The following is a 21,170-nucleotide window of genomic DNA, read 5'->3' as shown; positions in this document are numbered from 1 at the left end:
CCACACAACAAACAAAAGTCAGCGCTCTCGCGCTCTCTTCGTGCTCATCGTACTCACCGCTGCATGCGCTGTATAACCGGCAACTGTGCGGTGCTGTCGTGAATGCGAACTTGATCCGGCGTTATCTCTTCCAGCAGAAACATATTTTTGCTCGCCAGCGGCAGCGCTGTCGCTTCGCTCTCAGCTGCGCTGCCACCGCTGTAGAAGAGCGGACTGAGCGGCCGGCATGCGCCACCCAAAAGCTCGTCAATGTTTTGATGACGCGAAATGAAAAGCTTATCGCCCACACGGCACGTGGGCGGCGTATAAGAGTAACGCGGCGGCGGTGTTGGCGGCATTGGCGACGACTGCGACGCCGACTGCAACTGCAACGGCGGCGCTGCCATTTGAACTTTTGACATTGGAATGTTATCGTAAGGTGACGCGCAAAGCTTTCGCTGATCAATCTGCTCGATTTGCTCTGCCGGCAGCGGACTGGCGCATTGGCCTAACGGATTCGGGCGCACCGAGTAGGCAAAGTCGAAGGAGGTGCTCATCTCACAGGGCTGACTAAGCACCTGTGCATCGACCTGGTCGCCACTTGTTGCCTGTGGTTGCTCCGGCTGCTCTGGCTGATCCTCCTCCAGCCACCAGGCTCGCTCGCCCGAATCCCAGGGCTTGATGATGCGCGGCGGCGGTGTTGGCGGCGGCGTTGGCAGTTTCACTGGCGGCGGCTGTAGCTGCGGTTGCGATTGCGGTTGTGGCTCCACCTGCTCCTGTTCCTGCCACCAGGCGCGCTCCCCGGACTCCACGCGCTGCACATTGAAGAGCTTCTTGGCGGGTCCCGCTTGCCACCAGGAAGGTGACTTTGCTGCGGATGATTGGCTGCTCTTGTTGCTGCTGCTGCCGCTGCTGCTGGGCAGCTTCAAGGTCACCTCCACATTGTTGCAGTCCTCGTGGTAGCCATTCGACGTGGGCTCCTGCGGCGGCTGCGGTTGCTGCTGCTCGTCGTCTAGCCACCAGGCATCCTGCTCGGGTGAGATGCGACTGCGCGGCATGCGCTTCACTTGCTCCTCCTGCTCAAACTCCTCCACTCTCGCCTCCTGCTCCTCCTCCCGCTCTCGTTCGTGCTCGTCTTTGCTGCTGCTCCATCTGTAACCAGATTCTCCCTGCGAAATGGTCGCCACACTCGCATCCTGCTCATCATCCAGCGCATTCAGCGTGGTCTCCGCCAGCGTATCATCCTCATCGGGACGCAGCCACCAGGCGTGATCCTCGCCCGAATCGATGTGCCTCAGCCTGTAGGGCATTTCGCTGCGATTGTTATTGTCCAAGGCGGACGCCGTATTGATCTGTAGGCTCGTGTCCTGCCACCAACTGGGCTCCTCCGTATCCTCCTGCTGGGCCTCGCTGGTCAGGCTCTCCTGCCTCGTGGTCGTTTGATTGGGACTTGTCGTCGGATTCGTCGTTGTCGTCGTCGTCGACGTGGCTGGCGTCGTCGTTGTCGTTGTCGCTGGTTCGTTCGTTTGCGTGTCTAGCAAGAGACTGGCCAAAGCTGGTTGGGATTCCGCTTCGCTACCAGCGCTCTCGGAGCTTTCGAGGAAGATCGGCTCACTATTTGCGTCGTGCTGACGAGTGGCCAAAAAATTCGATACCTTCGACAGCTTCTGCAGACGCGACTGCGACCGATCCGCACCCACTGACACCCCCACCCCCATGGCCCCCTCATTGGGTGAGTCAAGCGACGACTTGTTGCTATTTTGGTTGCCCAATGCCAATTCGACGCTCTCGCTCTCTGCCTCTCTCTGGTTCTGGCTCTGGCTCTCGCTCTCTGGCGTCGGCTGCTCCTCTCTCTGCATTGCCTTTGCCTTCGCCTTCTCTTTCACTTTGTTTTGGCTGCCATTCGCTGGCGACTTCTTCTTTCCCTGCTTCTTGGTAGTCTTCGCGCGCTGTTCGCCATCGGAGGAGGAGCAGGCGGATGTAGTCGAACAGCTGACGCTGCTCTCCTTGCTGCCACTGTATCCATTGCCATTGCATTTGCTGCTCTCCTTGCTCTCACTGCTGCCGTTGCTTCCATTGCTCCCATTGCTTTTGCTGCTCCTATTGCTGCCATTGCATAGGCTGCTCTCCTTGCTCTCCTTGCTCCCGTTGCTCTCACTGCTCTCCTTGCTCCCGTTGCACGACTTGTGCGCCTTGAGCTGTCGAGCCGCTGTCTTGCCATTGGCCAGCATGGCCGGCTTGGAGGCAGCACAGTCGGATCCTGCGCTGGGTGAGCGCTCCAGGACCGCCTCCTCCGACTCGCCGCCGCTACTGGGCGTCCGGGACTGCCTGGGCCTGTCCGTGGGACCCACATTCAGGGAGCTCTTGCGGAAGTCCTTGTTGGGCCAGGGCCACTTGGCCAAGGAGCTGCCCGAGCTGCTGCTGCCGTTGCAGCTCTTGGTGGGTGACTCCGCCTTGGCGGGCACCGCCGGCGGCTTGTTCACCAGATTCTCCACTGAGGATTGCCGTGAGTTCAGGCGAACTGCCTTAGGCGGCGATAGCTTGGACTTGCTCGAGGACTTGCTGCTCGCCAGGCTCACAGCTCCGTTGCTCTTGCTCTCCACGCTGGGCGAGCTGGACTTGGGGGAGCTGCTGGCTTGGGGACTGGCGCTGTAGCGCAGGCTGCTAATGCGATCCCTGTGCGTGCTGTAGTTGGAGCTGATGGAGCTGCTGCCGCCGGCGCTGTAGCGCAGAAAGCGTGTGGAGTCGTCCAGCCGATCCGACTGGATCTCCTTCTCCAGCATTTGACGCTTTCTTGTGGATCGCTGAATGGTCTTCTCGATGGTCTTGGCTATGTCGATGCGACGTGTGCGCTGCACGGTGGTGCTGCCTGGCGGTGTGGGCGAGGTGGCTCTGGTCACCACCAACACAGAGACAAAGGTCTCTTCTGGTTCTTCCGTCTCCTGCTGCTCCTGTTCCTCCTTCTGCTCCTCTTTCATCTGCCTCTCTTTGCTGTTCGGCTCATCCTCTATTTCCTTCAGCTCTTCCGCCTTTGGCTGTTGCTGCTGCTGCTCCTCCACCTCCTTCTCCCTGCTCGCCTTGCGACTGGCGGTCCTCGCATGGAAGTCACTCGTGGTCAAATAGGAGATGGACTTGTCCAGCGTGCTGCCCGCTCCATTCAATCTCGTTCCACTCGGCGCATAGCGACTGTTGTAGCCATTCCTCGAGACGCTGCTCCGATAACCAGCTCCGCTTAGCTGGGGACTGGGATCCCGCGACTTGGACGTCGCTCGATTCGTGTGCTCCAGCGCCACAGGACTGGGATCCCGCGAGCGTCCATACTTGCTCAGCTTTGTGCTGGCTCCCGTGTACCGCTTGATGGGACTGCTGCGATCGCTGCTGGCGACTTCTGGCTTGGTGGGCTCCGTCTTGGCATAGCGACTCACGTAGCTGGTGACGGGCGTCGGGGCAGGAGGATCGCGCTTGATGCGATATGTGCCGCCAGAGAACGACGGTCTGTAGGAGCTGGGCGTGGCTAGCGAACTGTAACGCGATGTGGCACCCCCGCCCAAATCCGATCCCAACGTATACTGCGAAATGGAAAAGAGAATTAGTTGGCTTGCCGAGAGAGAGAGAGAGAGAGAGAGTTTCGAACTTACTGTTGAGCTGGTCGGCTTGTATGAAGAACTGCCCAAGTTCGATTTCCAGGGCGCCTGTAATATATAGAGGAAATGATTGTATTAGAAATTTGGATATAGATTTATGTCGTATCGGTAGTAAAGTAACGGCTCGTACTATACGACAGTGAGAGTGAGGGTGAGAAATGTGGAAGAAGAAAGAGGGAGAGAAAGCAAGAGAACGAAGGAAAAGAGAGGTAGAGTAAAAAGGAATATCATAAGCGAAGTTTAATGTACTTCATAATGATATCTTGTATAGGATTGATATATCATAGATGTAGAGACTTTCTAGCTTGCCACCATTTTGGAACTCCTTAGTTCCCATTTAAATCCATAATTCAACTAAGATATCATCCCACTCACTCAAAACGAAGTTGCTATAAATTTCCTATAATATTTACTCCACAGATCATTTCACTGCAACGAAAATGCAAAGAGCAGAAAATCGAGCTGCAGCTCAGTTTGATTGATGGGCGCACTCAGATTTTCCACATGGAAGGCAATCGCTGCGAACTTGAGATGCGTTCGACAATTATTCGCCAGCTCATTTCATTATCTGCAACGGACTCTGACAGAGGGCGGCAGGCATCCCAGACACATCAACGCCATCAACTGGCCCCAGTCCCCCTCGATAGGGCAGAGCGGCGTTACCCCATATGTCTTTTGGCTTGCTTTGAACTCGTTCGCATTTTCTTTTCAATTTCGATTTCAATTTCGATTTCAATTTCAATTAAATGGCGCTGCGGCACGCATTTTATTCTATTTTCTCATTTCATTTCAATAAATTTCGACGTGTAAACAGATTCTTTATCGATATTTCAACATCTGCGTGCATTAGAAAAAACCCTTGCCTCTTACCCTCTCCCTCACTCTTTCTCTATATATCTCTCTCTTTGTCTCTTTGCATATCTCTTTCGATCTGGCAGACAGCGAATTCATATTGCGAAATCCATGTCAGCTTTTTATAGAAATTTGGCAAGCGAATCCCCAATTAATATTAATAGTACTTAGGTTCTAGATATGCCTGAGCTATTAAATGTCGAGGAATGTCGAGGGGAAAATGCTCGAATGAAAATTCCAAATTGGAAATCTGAGGGCAAATGAAGTCGCAGTTAAAGTGGCCATAAAAATCAACGATTTACCTGAATGCCACAGCGAATGCTCGACTCTGAATCGTGCATGAAATTCCAGTCTAGATGAGTATTGGAATACCCCTGCTCTCGTTCTGCCTTACCCTCGCCCCTTTGCCTCCTCCTCTGTTAGAGCTCTGCTATGCCTCTGTTACCTCTCGCCCTCGCTCGACTGGCGCTTCCGTTGTCCCTCTGCTATCCCGCTGTTGCGGCTCCCGCTCTACCTGGCGCTAGGCTCTGCCTCTGTTACCCCTCTGTTGCCCCTCTGTTAGCTCCCCTTTGAGCGCTGGGCTGGCGCCTGCGTTGCCTACACAAATGACATGTGCCATAAAAAGTGCATATTTCTCCAGTGCCTAAGTACCGCCCGCCCAGCATGAGGTGGGCGTTGAGAGCAGGGGCGTGACAGGAGGGTGGGATAGCAAGGCATTTAATTGTCTTAGCTGCTGCTGTTGTTGTTGTTGCTGTTAGCGAAATGGAATGCCAAACGCAAATAGCGCAACAATGTGCAAAGTAAACGAAGAAGTGGGAGAGCGGGAAGCTGGAGAGCAGGAGGCGGTAGAGGCGGCTGATTATTGCCATGTGGCATGCCACAAAACAGAGAGTGCTGTCTCAGCCAGTCTCTTCCACTCTAAATCGATCTCTCTCTCCCTCTCTCTCTCATTTGACAGCGTTATTATGCGAACTCAATTAGGCGCTGCCCAGGCAGGATATAAAACGTCGGCCCTATCTGTCAGTCGGTAATGCCCATAAAGTCGAAGAGATCGAGCAAATGTGCATTTAGCGAAATGCAACAAAATGTGGCAGCAACTGCAGCAAATGCGGCCAACGAAATCAAATTACTTGAAGGCAAAAAATAAATTGAGAGAAAAAAAAAAAACAAAAACATTCGCGTGCCATCGCAGCAGACATATGATTTATTTTCTCTTCTGTTTCTCAAAATATTTTTAGTTTTGGTGTCAAAAATTTATATATACATATACATATTTATGGGGGTATCTGATAGAAATGCACAGAGCATATATATATATGTATGTATGTATGTATGTATGTATGTATGTATGTATATATGTCTCAGATATATATACGCAATCTGCTTGGATGCCAGCGGCATAGAAATTTTACAAAGTGCTATAAAAGTTGAATAAACGCAATCGCGAACAAGTAATAAAGCAAATGTGCGAGCATATGTGATAGACTGGGAAATACCCTGTAAATGGAAATGAATGCGAGGAATGATTGATTAAGCTATTCTTAATGTGTAGAATTATTATATATATAAATTTATTATAGAACAAGATAGAGAGAGACAGAGAGAGGAGAGACAGAAATGGGTAAATCCGGCAGAGTCTGCTTTGAAAGAGAGAGAGAGGCTGCAGGGCTAGAGAAAGGGTTAGAGGAGAAAGGCGGATGAAAGAATGAGAGATTAATGTAGAAGAGTTAAGATATTGAAAGACCCAGATATGTGACCAACTAGGAAATATCATATATGAAATATCATCTATCTATCTGACACCGATATATGAAAAAAATAAATAATAGAAAGAGAGAGAAGTAAATACAGATAAAAAGAATTTCACTTTCAAATAGGCCTACATATATGATTATTCTCAACATATTTTAAGCCAACAGGTACTATCCATCCCCTGTTTGAGTGTCTGCCAAATAATCGTGTCTCTAAAAAATGCTTGATTCCCTCGATTTTTTTATGTGGCATTCCTCAACAAAAATCTCTTAGGTATTTCATATAAAATAAGGAAACTTAAAAATAAACAAAAACCTAAATATTTCTAAATAAAATACCATTTTCGATAAGCTGAACTTTAATGAGCTTAGCTAAATCTACATCAGCTCTCTAAAAAATAAGTAGAATTGGATAAATACATACATGGATGACTGTAAAGTTCATGAATCAAATCAAATTAAAGAAAAGATAGACAATTATTATCTGTTTAGGTTTTATTATTTGAAAAAGTAGTTGACAAAGTTGAATTTAAAGGAATGTTGAGATACATTTGAGAGGAGTATGAAATGAGTATCCAAAAGCGAGATAGTAGAAAAGGGATGGAGTGGGAAATAGAGTGATTGGGATCGTATAAAATATATATGTAGCAAAAGGTACCCAGAACTATACGTACATATACATGCATATATACACACACACATATATATACGCATACATACATATTCATTCAGTGAATTAAAATAAAAATTCTTCTATATTGCACTCAGTTCTTTGGATTGTTTCAGTTATCGTCAGCCTAGCAGTTCGTTCAGACATATATACCGTTATCTATATGCATACACACATATATATATGTGGATATAGCTACAATTGAAATATATATATATACACATATATATACAGATGCAGTCGTGTCTAGTATATAAGTGAGCTAAGTTTAAGTGATGTTGTTGTTGTTGTTGTTCATGGTGATTGTTGTTGTTGTTGTTGTTGCTGCTGTTGACAAGAAACCGAATACAAGCGAACAGCAATTTGAATGTTGGCCAAATCATTGATATCAAAACTAGGCAGATTTCTCGTGTGACGACGGCTGCGACAGCTTCGTTACGGATAGCTTGGGCGCCTGGGAGTTGAGCGGCATGATCAGGCCCAGGTTGCGTGTCTCCGGCACAAAGGGATCCCAGATGGGCGGCCGCGACGGATACTTGTCCATGGCATCGCGCATGCCCCGCATGCCCAGCTCCAGGGCGCAGTTGGCCGAGCTGCGGCCGGCCGGCTGCTGGGTGAACGGGCCATTGAAGTGGACGTAGATGTCGCCCTGGCTGGCCAGGTCCAGGCCATACGTGGTCAGATCCTCGCCGGTGACCATCTGGATGGCATTGGCAGTGCTGCTGCGCGAGGCACGCAAATTGGCCACGAGGCCGCCTAAGCCGAAGATGTCCGGCTGCAATGTGCGCGTCGTTCCGTTCAGTTGGCTGGCCGGTGCCGGAACCGAAGCCGGAGCGGCCTCCGTCTCCTGCTGCTCCTGCTGCTGCTGCTGCTCCTGCTGCTGCTGCTGTTGCTGCTGCTGTTGCTGCTGCCCTGTCGCCTGCCTCTGCTCGGCATGGGGCAGCGGCGCTGGCCCATTCTCCTGATACATCACATCCGAGTGCTGGCCAAAGATGTCCGTGAACGTGGGCAACGGCGGCAGCTGATTGTGCAGCTCCGGGAATAGGCGATACTCCCAGTCGTTGGGCGACACACTGACCGGCACATCATGCGTCTCGGTGGGCATATCCACGTCGTCGCTCTTGCTCTCGATCTGCTCCTCCTGACTGGCCTCGCTGTCGCCGGCTGGATCCTCGTGCAGCGCTAACAACGGTTTCACCTTGCAACGGGGTCGTCGTCGTCTGGGCATATTGTGTACTAAAAACCGACTTTCAAATAGACTTGAGAAACAATTGTTAACTGTCGCCCAGCCTCCCCCCATACACATGCCTATGCCCGGGGCAGCAGATATCAGATGTATAATGTATATATATATGTATATATATATAATATATTCAGATATATGCATATGCATATATTCACACTTTGGCTTATTAATTAGGTGGCCAATGCGCCACCCACTTGCCGCAATCCACTTTCCGCTTGATGGGGCACGCGCTCGCATTTACAGCTTCCTTCGGGCCATAAAAGTCGCACTGCAGCTGGACAGTTGACGACGACTCCTCAACGCACAAACGACACGACAATAATAAAAAACGAACTTTTTTCCCTTTTTCGAGCATTTTTCGAAACGAAACTGTCTAAAAATAAACAGCCTCCAGTATTCCGACTCCGACTCGGTAAACTTGTCGGTGCCCCATCAATCGAAACACAGTTGTCGGGGCGCAATCTTTAATTGATTTATGGCTCAGGAGCTTAGCCAGCATCAAAAGGTCACATAAAGTCGTAAACAAAGACATTTAAGACTACAGAAGCTGATGCGATAATAGGAAGCTGCTTCAAATGGATTGAAAGTGTGAAAAGAGGCGCATAAACTGGAGCCATAGAAGTGGAGGGCGTGGAATACCAAGTTCTAGTAGTTGATTGTAGTGGTACATGTTTATATAGATTTAGCTATTGATACATGATTGCATATTGCATGAGATGGGGTATAGTGCTATCGATATGTTTACTTGTTATGTATCGATTTTATCTGTGATATCAAATGCGCTTAGTATCGATTATTATCGGTGATGTAAAATATGATTGTTATCGATTGTCATCTGTGATATCAAGTAGGCTTATTATTGATTTTTATATGTGATACAAATTGTTGTCTCCAAAGTTCATTTTTCCACGGGAATTCATTCAAATAGGATAACATGATTTTATGAAATTTTTATAGGCGAGGGTTTAGATAAATTTTATTTAGAATCTCTTTCGTCCCTTGCCATAATCGCAGGCAATGGAGAAAGAGAGAGAGAGAGAGAGAGAGAGAGAGAGAGAGAGAGAGAGAGAGAGAGAAAGAGAGTAAAATTCAAAATTATCCAACTCGTGTAGAATATTTGAAAAAGTAAATTCACATGCTAGATAGGTCTGTAGTCTTCTCTCACCTTAGTCTCCAATAAAATGCCTTTGCTAATCTTAAACATTATAAAAATCTAACCAAATACTGTTCTAAGCAGCTGGCAGTCATTATATTATGCAATAAGTAAACACAGCAAAATTAAGACCAAATAAATACAAAAAATACCAAGTCGCTTTTAATTCTGTATTCAATAAACAATATACAATATCTAAAATCTACACAGCTCCCTCTACAAGTCCCATCAAATCGAACAAATATCAATCATAAATCACTGGAATATCTCTAAATGATATACAATTACAATTCATGTTTTCGATACGCCGAAACATTTTCAAATAATTTTCCCAAGCAATTTCCCATGAAAATTCAAATTCGTTGAGTAAAGGAAAACAGAACAGAAAATATCAATTACCAATAAAAGAAAAACAAAAACCAGCTATGCAAAAAGTTGTGCAGGCTGGGGGGAGAGGGAATTGTTTATTATGGAACTGGGCCATTAACACGCCTCAACGCAAAGCAACAGCAACAACTAACGGCAACAACAACAACAACAACAAAAGTTGGCGAAAACAAAAGTTGCCCAAAGGAAAAACTAAATTTTTGTTGCGGATACAATGAGGCGAGTGTTTGGCCATACGTATACGTAATATGCCAACAAATGTGTGTGTGTGTGTGTGTGTGTGTGGGAGTGTTGGTGTGGGAGTGTTGGTGTGTGTGTGTGGGTGTGTAGGTGTGCTGGTATGTGCGACGCAAAAACTAGATACTAAATACATGAGCTGCTGCAACAATTAGAAACAAACAAAATTGCAAAGCAACAGATACAGATGCAGACGCAGATACAGATACACAGATACAGATACAAATTGACTTACATAACTGCGATAGGATGACATGCTGATTACGTTATTTTGGCATCTGCCGCTGCTGGCAGCAATTGCGTTTGCTTTTCAATTCCTTCGATTCTTTTTTACTCAACGTTTCGTTTTCTCTGCCTTTGTTTATTCAGCGATTCATGACATTTAACACGGCTCGATAGATTTGCATAGATATTTGTATCTATATATATATTTATTTATATTTTCTTTTTGTTTGATTGTGCACACTTACACTCACACACACTCACACACACACACACAGGCGCGCGCGCGATAAATTAACTGCCGTTTGACAATTAGTGCTGGCCTCGCAATTGCCAGAGATGCAAAATAAACTCGATCAATTTACTGCGGGCTAAGCATTGTGTCGGCTGCATTTTTGCAGGCACTGTGAGCAAGCGTATTACACTTTACATAATCCGCCGGCACGCAGCAGCATCGGTGGCAGCTAAAGGAGAGCGTGTGGCAGCCATGCCCTAGGAGCAGCACTGAGTGCAGCCGGCAGAGGCAGTGGCAGGAGGCAGAGACGCCAGCTGAGGCAGCGGTGCAACACGGCGAAATGCAACACACGTCACGGGCTCGTTTTATTTATGCGCTAATATATATTCTGTGGCGCGGAGTCGCTTCGATTTCCCTTTTTTTTTTAATACAAATTTAACTTTTTTGTTTTGTGTTTTTTTTTCTCGATTATTTTTAAATTTAGCAAAAAAAACGCAGCACAGAAATTGTCGCGCGTTTGCGTTAAATTCGTGTGCGACTCGGCGCGTTGTCAAAGGAAAACTGTTGTGGAAAATCTTGCGCTGAGATTTTTAGCCCGACAACAAAAATTTCTGTGTGTGTTTTTCTTCTTTTGTGTTTGAGTTGTGCGTGTGTGTATTTTGGTATCGAGAGATCGCCCATTGCCCTCTCGCGCTCAGGCAGTCCTCTCTCTCTCTCTCTCTCCCTGTCTCTCTCTTAGCTGCGTTTGTAAATTGCAATAATGAAACAAATAAATACAAATTTCAGTGGTTGTTGCTGTTGCTGTTGTTGTATATAGCCACGCGTAGATCTGGCAAAAAAAAAAAAAAAATTCAGAAAATTCGTACGTAATGAGGTTCGTCTTTCGACATCTGTTAGAGTTTATTTAGTTGCAAACGATTTCTGAAATCGAATTGAAAGAACAAATTTTGCCTTAATTTTCGATTTTGATTAGCATCGAAATATGCCTTAAAATAGAATATAATTTATATTTTGGGCTTTAATAAATTTTATTCTAAATATGATTTTGGATATATTTGAAATTGTGAGTAATCAGATGAGTGGGCGAGAGTGAATAAGAAATATATATATATATAAATTTATATTTATATATGTATATATTACATATTTATATTTATTTATATATAGAGAGAGCATGAGGCACAAAAATTTACTGGAAGATCTTCATTAGATATATGATATTTGTTTATATGTTTATGCCATCGCATTTGGCCTCGTTAATATAGATTGTATTCGGGATTTAAGCAGAGAACTTTTGACCTATGAACAAAAATCTTAATCATAAGAATAATCATAAAAAATAGAAAAATTAAAATTTTTTTTATATTAATTTGACACATGAATTAAGATCCCGATTATGATATAATTTATACACTTTATTTTAACAGAATTTTTTGAAACTTCGTCAGACCCTCGACTTGTTGTATTTTCAGGCTACAGCCAAAAGATTGGGGGCTTGTGTATTTAGTAATAATTCAGTACTTAATTTTAAATAAAAATCAGGTCCTTCCTTAAAAGCTGCATTAATACTAAGTATTCAAGCTCTAAAAGTAGCTTGAAATTAGATCAAGTTTAAGAGTATTAAGTATTAATTCAGTATTTAATTTAAATAAATGTCAGGTTTTTCCTTTATTTTATTAGCTCGACCAAGCCAAGCAGCTGACGTTGTAGTTCTACTTAGTATTTATTTTAATTACAGTTAATTATTATAGAAAAAATTAAAAATAACAAAATTTAATCATGAACTATTTAGTCCCTTAGCTTTCAGTTTAAGGCTCTAAGGCATCAGGCGACTAAGATTTGATATGTAACCAGGCAAATATTTTTTATTATATTTATAATATAATTACTGCCAATTATTATCAATATATCTAATAAAAGTTGATAAACTAAACTCATTAAGTATTAGATCAAGCTGTAACTTAAGCCGCCTTTGAGCTGCCTGAATTCAACTGCCTCAATTCAAGCCATTGCAATGCCAGACTTATAGACTTTCCCATTGTATGCTGCTGCTAGTCGTAATTATAAAATCACATAGCCTCTTTATATACGTCAGTTCTCATAAGTCAGTTCTATGCTCCTAGCTCTTGCTCCTCTACAATTCCCATTATAAACTCTTGCCTCCATCAACAACTCTGCTTCATAAGCGCATACTTGCTCTTATATTTGGTATGTGTGTATATATGTGTTTGTAGATCTGCCTATCCACTCACATCGCTCTCCCCCTCTAGAGCAAGTGTCATTAATTTATTACACATATTTGCTGTGAATATACACGTATATATATCGTGCATATGATATGAGCAACAAGTACATACGGACAGACATCCATGCATATACTAGAATCGCATCTCTCTGCACTGATTTTGTTCTTCATTTAAAAATAACGAACTGTGTGCCACTTTTGCCGGCCACACACACACACACACACACACACACACACATACGCATAGAGACAGAGATATATATTGAATGGGGCACCGGAAGCATGCGGCTAGCTGAGATGACGTCCATTCAAAAATTTAGCTATTCGGTATATCTGAAACAAAAGATTGCCTTTTGGCCTGCACATGGCGAACGGCTCGAACGTGCGAGTATTTGGCTTTTTGTTATATACATATTATATATATATATTTTAGTGGGCATTTAAATACTAAATATCTAAATATGTGCCAAAAACGAGTGTAAGCAAATGCTGCCCGGCCTGCACATAAATCAGAGAACGCCGCGACAAAGACGCCAAATTGCCTAAGAAAAGTCGAAGAAGAGTTGAGCTGAGGCAGCGTCAGGCCCAGCGGCCATCAATAGCTAATAGCCAGCCAGTGGAAAGGGTAGCCAGTAAGTGGGCTGGGGGCAGGGCAAAGTGGCTCGACACTTTGATGAAAGACATGCAGTGGTTGCAATGGATGCTGACGCCGGGGCTGCGGAAACTTAACCTAATCTGACCGACAGATACAAATAGCTTTCAGCGCTGCAGTCAACAGAAAAACAACAGAAAAAAAAAAAAAAATACCGAAAAAAAAAGGCGCGTGCATTTTGCATGCTTTCCACAAATATTTTTTAACAGTGCGTGAGAGACGCCAACAACAACAACAACAAATGCAACGCCAACGCAGCCCCAGAAATAAATGCAAACAAATCGAAAAATTGAGCAGGAAAAAAAAACACAGAAAGAGAAAACAAGTGAGAACACTGCAAACGGGCATGCATGACTGCAGAATGCGCGCTCAGAGTATAGAAAAGGCTAAATTTTAATGATGATGAATTGGTTACTATATAAAATGCCACGCCCCAAGGGGCGGTATGTACCTGAGTTGTAAGCCTGCAAGACTTTGGCAGATAAAGTCGGTTTGTTTCTGATCTGCCATGCCCACAAATGAGTACGCCCACTTTCTACAATCCTGAAAGCCTTACGGATCCTTAGTATATACGAATATATATTATATATTTTATATATGTATCAAGTTCTATCGATTTACAATAGTCTCGACGGGGAGACTGGGCGATGCAGTTATTTTACTGATCTGCCACGCCTACAAATGAGTCTGATTGATTTATGTATGCTAAGTATATACGAATATATTTTATACCTCAAATATCAAGTGTAAAAACTTTAACAATTCTACTTTTGCCACGCCCATTGCATTCATATGCAAAAACAAAAGCCCTTTGCATTTTATAAACGTTAATACAAACATATAGATCATTCACATTTCAATTCAAAGCCAATATACCCGCTTCAAATCGCAAGCGAGCATAAAAAAAAATCAAGAAAAAAAATCGTTTGCCTCAAAACGAGAAATGAATTTTGGGTAGGCCATAAAAAATACACCGACAGCCATAAAAGTCAGACCCGGCAATCCACGGGAGCAGCCAGTGGGCAATCGAGCTGCAACTGGGGAAAACTGGGAACTGGGAAAGCTAGAGGAAAACGGGAGCTGTTGGCCATGGGGATCTGCCGGCTGCTAGATGATCGGTGGAGTGGGGAGGGGACAAACTGGCAGGGGCAGGCCTTTCAATCATTTCTACGATTTTGAATTTGTAATTTATGCTTGGCCTTAGCCAAACAGCAAACAGATTATGCAATCAAGCGACCCAACGCACAAGTTAATAAAACTAATAGCGCGGCGGGTGTGAGGCAGCGAAGGGGCGTGGCTGCATCGGATGCATCGAGTGAGGCATTGCAGCAATTTGTTTGCCTGCCCATAAAACACCATCAAATTGTTGCCCCAAGTTGTATATTATGTCGTAACATTTTTACTAATGCTGCAGAATGCAGCCGAATGACACTCGGAGTTGTTGTCGCCGGCAAACAAATTTGATTGAAGCTTGAGAAAACTTCAGGTAGAACAGGTGAATGATAGAGAGAGGTAACATAGCTTGTACAATTTTGCAGTTTGAAAGACTGAGAAAAGATTAATTCGCATTGAAAACACTCATTTTTTTAATATACCCTAAACCTATAGAAAATGGGAAATCAGAGAGACAGAATATCAAAAAATCTTTGTAAGAGGCTGAAGTAGGCGTGACAGAACTAAAAAAAATATATATTTTCTTTATCAGGGTAACGAATTAAGTCGATTGAGCCACTTTTATCTATTCATCCGTATTTTTGCCCGTCTGACTGTATGCTTGATCGCGTCGATCTCAAAAAATATGAGAGCTAGAAACTCATATTTATTTTTGATAAGTCGGTATATACTACGCACATATCAAATTTGTTTCAAAAAACCGATAAATACTCTCGTTTATTTAATATTCATTAAAAATCTTACCAAAAATCAGTTACAAAATTATATATTTTATTAGAGAATCTCGCAGTCGAGCAGTCTCTATTAGAAATTGCTTACTTGTTTATATTCTTTTTAGATATTCTCTACAATTTGATTTAGATTTCTGTTGTGCCAATCGATAGCACAATATCGTAGAAATTCGGAGTCATCAAAGATCAAACTGCATTTAACCTAGTTAAATTCCATCAAAAGTCAGAGCTGCTGCTGCTCCATCAGTTCATCTTGTTGCTGTTGTTGTTGTTGTTGTTTTTGCCTTTGTCTTGCCACACTCGGTGGTGGTGCCACATTGTGAAGCGGGTCGAGTAAATCTCTTTGGCTTTTAGCCGATAAAACGCCGCGTGTCGATTGTTCCATTTATCCGTGTCACTGCTAAAAATAATAAATGAAAATCGAGAAATGCAGTTAATACCATTTATTTGTTTGCTTCTCTCTGCTCTGCTTTGCTTTATTTACATAGTCTTCTTGATCTTCCTCTTCTTTGTGGACTACAAACATTTCATTGGGTTTTACAGCTTTTTTTTTTTTTTGGTGGGGCATTGCAACATTTTCATCTTTCATGGCATTTGGCGGCTGCCTCCGCTGCCTCTGTGTGCCAATATTTAATTTAAATATTGTTCTTAACCAGCCTCACGCACTGTGTTGCAATGGACGACGTCTAATTTGTTTGGATTTGTTCAAGGTTAGCCGTGCGCTGGAGCTGAAGTGCCTCGCCTCAAATATTGCGCATACGCATTAAGTATACGCAACATAGTCATGTCTAGTTTATGCTATTCTCTATTCTATTCTATTCTATTCTATTCTTTGTTGATGCGATGAACCAGGCTGCTGAAAGGCATTTGAAGCGTTTCAAGTTTGTTATGCTTATAGCCCTTCCTCAAGTGGATTCGATTCGCATTCGAAATTTATGGCGAGCAGTAAAAAAGAGTTTTAGATCTTTGGCTGCCTAAAGATTTATTGGGCAAACTTCTATGCATTATTTTGATTTATTTTAAGTAGCTTTTTTTGCACCTCAAATATGCCGCCAAAAGCTTGACAAACTTTTGTTTAAATTTAGCCACAAAAATTTATTCAAGAAAAGTTTTGCCCAGGCGTTGCCAGCAGCGAAATCAGAAAATTGCGACGAAAACAAAGCAAAGCGAAAAGAACAAGTTGAAACGAACGTGAAAATTATAAATAAAATTGCGAGATTCAGACGCAACTGGGCGAGGAAATTGCGAAAAAAAATCTCAAGTGTGGAAAAGTGCGTGCCAGATAAGGAATGAGAAAATCCTAAGTAAATTAGACAGTAACAGATCTTTCTATATACCTATCTATATATATGTATTTATATTTACAAATGTGCCCGTTAACAGTTGGCGATGGTGCTGCTCCTGATTCACCTGCGTCGCCTCATTCTGCTGCTGAGCGTTGTCTACCTGAGCGGCGCCGTGTTTCGCCGCCTGCTCACCGAACGGCACCATGCCCATGTGCTGCAGCCCAACGGACTGGGCGGCCTGATGGCTGGCGGTGGCCGTTGGGCCAAGGATCCGTTGCACTTTCAGTGGTGGGCCTACATTTACACCTGCTATGCGTACGTGGTGCTGGTCAATTATGTGAGCATGCGACGTTTGACCAATCTAATTGAATTTTTCTTCACTTAACATAAGTTAAATATATCAAATTGTTATGCTTATGCAATTAAAATGATTAGTAGAACATGTTAATTTTAAGATAAATGCATGTTTAATGAGATATTTTCAGATTTCATATATAATAAAGATCGTTTTGCTACGTTAAAATATCTGGTTGCCACGCACAGCGCCACCTATGTGTCAATGTTTGAACTGCGTTGGGATGCTGTCTTAGCTGTGAGCCGACAGCGGCGCTGGTTTGTGTCTTTGCTAAAGCTGCAGAGCTAAAGCTTATGAAAATAAATATAAAATAAATGCGCCAAAACACCGAATTTGAAATACACTAAATAAATATATGATATTCAAATGAGCAATATAATTCTCTATTTGATTAAGCAATAATTTCTAATGCCTATTTATAGAATACCTTTTTATAGCAAAAATAAACAAAAGATTCATTCGATTTGCCTATTTATAAACAGACAGATTCAGACATATACGATATGTATCCTGACTATTCTATAGCAATGCAAATCCAAATTTATATGCCATAGTCTATTTACGAATCCAATGACGCAAAAGCTAATGTCCAATCGAAAAAAAAAGTAAAATAAAAGCAAACAAATAAAAATAAAATCAAACTCTTTGGCCAAGTTTTTTGCATTTTGATTCAAATCGACAGAGAAAAAATGCAATCCGCTGACATTAATTAAATTCCCATTGCATTTATCGCTGACAATCGCAAATATGTTTTGATGATTAATCAGGCTGTCCGAAAATGTGTGCAGCGCCAAAGAAAATTCGAATCGCATAAAAATATAATTTATAATCCAACATGTGTGCAGCTGAGATACAACATCGATCCGACAGATATTATATAAATATAGAATTATAGAGATATAGCAAAATATAGTCTTTCATAAATATATTTTTTATTTAGTGCAGAAAAACATGCAGCTTCGCAGGTAGATAACAAAATAGAATGTTTACATAATTAAAATAATTTTTATACACATTTATGAGCTGAAAAGATGAAATTTCTTTGGTGAGACGTTCGTCTTGTTGTTGTTTCGGCTGTCTCAGCAGGAGCTAAAATTTTTGTGGATTGATTATTATATACAAAAATTTACAAAGCCTGAGATAGCAGGTGAGATTACTTAAGGGAGCAGGTGCTTGAAGATTGTGCAATGATGACTTTTGCTGACTCCAGCAAGAGTTTGATTAACTTCACTATTTATTCTGTAATTATTGTACATATCATTTTTAAATTTATTATAATATTTTCATGTATCAATAAGATCGATCATATCATATACAAGAAATTGAAATTACAAAATCGAATTTATTTATACACAAATTTTCAATTAACGCTGTAAATTTGTTTATTGCATTTTCATGTGCTTTTGGCCAAGTTTGTAGCAGTAGCAGCGGCAGCAGCACCCACATAGACATTAGATATTTATACCAAGCCACTAAACCATATAGTATCTGAGCCATATAGACACGACTAAACAGGCAAGTGACTCACAGGCTTTCGCCTTGGCAGGGCACACGTCACAATGTGTTGAAAAATCAAATAAACAAATATATAGACACAAGAGTATATGTATTGCATAGACGACATATGTATCTATATGCATGTGAATCATCTAGAATTTTGATTTGAAGTTGTCAACGCTGCGAGAGAGAAGCGCAAAACAAATTGTTTGCGAAAATGGGAAAATACATTAAGGTGCGTTTGGGAAAATGCTCTTTGTTTGTTTTCCCAAATGCATTAAGTGGCGTTTATTTATGGCAACTCTGTTGGAATTTCGAGTGGAGCACGCCCCCTCACTTGAGCTTAGCTGGTTAGCTGGTAGTTGGCTGGCACTTAGCACACGATGGGGCTCGATGGGGCATGCCCCAAGTGTGATCTTGGTGCGGCAGCCGAGGTGAGTGAGTGCGACTTCAAGTGAGCCATGCGAAAAGTCGAAAGTCGAAAAATAAATAGAATATAAAAGCGAAGCGCGGTGCAGCACTCGTCAAATGGGCACACACACACACACACTATAAAGCAGGAAAACACCTCATAGAAGCTGTTCGCTATATATAACTGCATAGCAGGCATGCCTGTGCGTATGTGTGTGTGTGTGTGATCATAACAATTTTGACCCAATTTTGTCGTAGCTCACGAAACATGAAACACAAAGAAGATCAAGCGAGCGAGTGTGAGTGTGAGTGAGGAGACAGCTACGCCCCCTCTACTCCTCCTGCTGTCACTCCACCTCCTGCCCACCTTATCTCCTGCCACTGCTGCTGCTGCAGCTGCATCGGCTCTCCTGCTCAGCACTGACCTCAGCGCATCTGTAAAATGCTGAGCAATGAGCCGGATACTCGAAGACAGGTGTGCGCTATCAAAACTTATTGTATTTACCTGCAATTTCCTTCAAAATTCACGTTATTCTCACCTCAATATTTTAGATTTTTTTGATAAAGCACTCAGCTATATTTAGCTGACTTATTTATCTTTTTTTGTTTCTTCTAGTGCTTTGCTACATATTCGCCATGTTATTTTTAAATTATTACACATTCCAAAATGTGGCAAGCGCACAAAATCTTAAATATTATTCGAGAGCCCAGAAAAGTATATACACATGCATAAAATAAATAAAATTATGGCCAGCACTAAGTATCTAGAAGATACGAAATGGCCAGCCAACTCTATATACACACGTACATACACACATACGTACATACATCTTGTATGTGAGTATAGTCGTGTCTATATGGCCTCTGCTGCTGTGTATCTATACACTCAGGTGAAATGTGTGTGGAAAATGTAGATGATTATGAGCAAAGGCGAAAAGCGGGAGGAAAAAAAAACATATTTGAAAATAACGCTAAATTCAAGTGCTAAAAATAAGCGAAAAATCATTCTTAAGTATAGCGTGTGTGTGTGCGTGCGTGTGTGTGTGTGTAGCACACTTTGCACAGGTGTGAGAGTTTGGTCATTGAGTCGAATTCGAATTCAACTCAAAAGAAAAGCTCTTTTTGGAAAACTGAGCCAACCAACGAGTCGCGCGAACTAGCTATAGATTTAGCTATAGCTATTAGATTCACATATAGATAAATCTGTGTATTATCTATATCTTGTCGGCTGCCCATTAAATAACAATTGTAAATATGACAGCCAGTTGTCTGCTCGGCAGTATTGGCCAATAAAAGCAGCTAATGAGCCAGACCAAACAGATCGCATAGCATGGCCAAGGATTCGCTCAATGCGAGCATGCTAGCATGTCTTATGCCCGCTCACAGAGTGAGGATGGGAGCGTATTGGTTTAATTTGTATGCAACACAAACAAGTCGAACTTTAATGAAGAAGAAGTGGAGATTCGTAGATCAACTGAGCTCCTCGCTATATCTCTATAACTCTCTTTATCGTATATCGCCTATCTTATATTTTATATCGTGTGTAGTCTACTATACATAGAGCCGCTATATCGTAGATCGTATAGTATACATCATATATCATACATCATACATCATACATCATACATCATACATCATACATCATACATCATACATCATACATCATACATCATACATCATACATCATACATCATACATCATACATCATACATCATTCATAATACATTCTTATATAATTATATTATAATTATAATTTCCTATATATTAACTAAATAACAGTAATATCGTATATCGTATTAAGTATCATACATCATACATCATACATCATACATCATACATCATACATCATACATCATACATCATACATCATACATCATACATCATACATCATACATCATACATCATACATCATACATCATACATCATACATCATACATCATACATCATACATCATACATCATACATCATACATCATACATCATACATCATACATCATATATCATACATCATACATCATACATCATACATCATACATCATACATCATACATCATACATCATACATCATACATCATACATCATACATCATACATCATACATCATACATCATACATCATCATACATCATACATCATACATCATACATCATACATCATACATCATACATCATACATCATACACCATACATCATACATCATACATCATACATTCTTATATCGTATAATATAATTTCCTATATATATTAGTACTAAATAACAGTAATATCGTATATCGTATGCCTATATCGTATACTTGACAATTGTCGTTCAACATGTCTAATCACTATATTCTATAATGTGAACGAGCATTGTGCAGTCAATAAACCTTTTTACTCGTGTTTTTTATCTAATATTTATAAGCACACAAAATAATGTATCTGCTGCCAAATGTTTTTTAGCAGACCTTGC

At 42.2% G+C, this 21,170-nt stretch overlaps 3 protein-coding genes across 9 annotated transcripts in view; 1 reads left to right on the top strand and 2 right to left on the bottom strand.

Annotated features, from left to right (window-relative positions):
• Fhos (Formin homology 2 domain containing) overlaps nucleotides 1–10,945 on the bottom strand; it is a 45,992-nt gene extending 35,047 nt beyond the window's left edge. For all 5 annotated transcript variants that reach the window (XR_001915817.2, XM_018006603.2, XM_018006602.2 and 2 more), the window contains exons 1-3: nucleotides 10,155–10,945; nucleotides 3,618–3,671; nucleotides 58–3,548 (exon numbers count right to left, since the gene is read on the bottom strand). Coding sequence is in view for 4 of the 5 variants with exons in the window: in XM_018006603.2 (XP_017862092.1) it covers nucleotides 58–3,548; nucleotides 3,618–3,671; nucleotides 10,155–10,175 (3,566 nt within the window). In the remaining variant the exon portion in view is untranslated. The remainder of the gene's footprint in view (nucleotides 1–57; nucleotides 3,549–3,617; nucleotides 3,672–10,154) is intronic.
• LOC149269055 (uncharacterized) lies at nucleotides 6,704–8,564 on the bottom strand. The gene has a single exon (XM_089469000.1). The coding sequence runs from the start codon at nucleotides 8,377–8,379 to the stop codon at nucleotides 7,291–7,293; it is 1,089 nt and encodes a 362-aa protein (XP_089325126.1). The 5' UTR covers nucleotides 8,380–8,564; the 3' UTR covers nucleotides 6,704–7,290.
• Nucleotides 10,946–16,006: 5,061 nt separating the features above from the next.
• Nucleotides 16,007–16,923, top strand: LOC108613280 (uncharacterized). 3 transcript variants are annotated; one of them, XM_089467999.1, is made up of 2 exons: nucleotides 16,007–16,493; nucleotides 16,561–16,923. In XM_089467999.1, exon 2 carries the CDS (start codon nucleotides 16,567–16,569, stop codon nucleotides 16,846–16,848), a length of 282 nt encoding a protein of 93 aa, XP_089324125.1. In that variant the 5' UTR covers nucleotides 16,007–16,493; nucleotides 16,561–16,566; the 3' UTR covers nucleotides 16,849–16,923. The 3 variants fall into 3 exon arrangements, with proteins under 3 accessions (XP_089324125.1, XP_017862125.1, XP_017862124.1); XM_018006636.2 differs by having other exon boundaries at nucleotides 16,072–16,448; XM_018006635.2 differs by having other exon boundaries at nucleotides 16,259–16,481.
• Nucleotides 16,924–21,170: the final 4,247 nt, after the last annotated feature.

Source organism: Drosophila arizonae, chromosome 4, assembly GCF_054131065.1.
Source record: "Drosophila arizonae isolate 15081-1271.41 chromosome 4, UAZ_ARI_1.0, whole genome shotgun sequence".
Taxonomy (NCBI): domain Eukaryota; kingdom Metazoa; phylum Arthropoda; class Insecta; order Diptera; family Drosophilidae; genus Drosophila; species Drosophila arizonae.
Note: the sequence above shows the minus strand (reverse complement) of the source record. Positions and strands in the feature narration are given on the sequence as shown.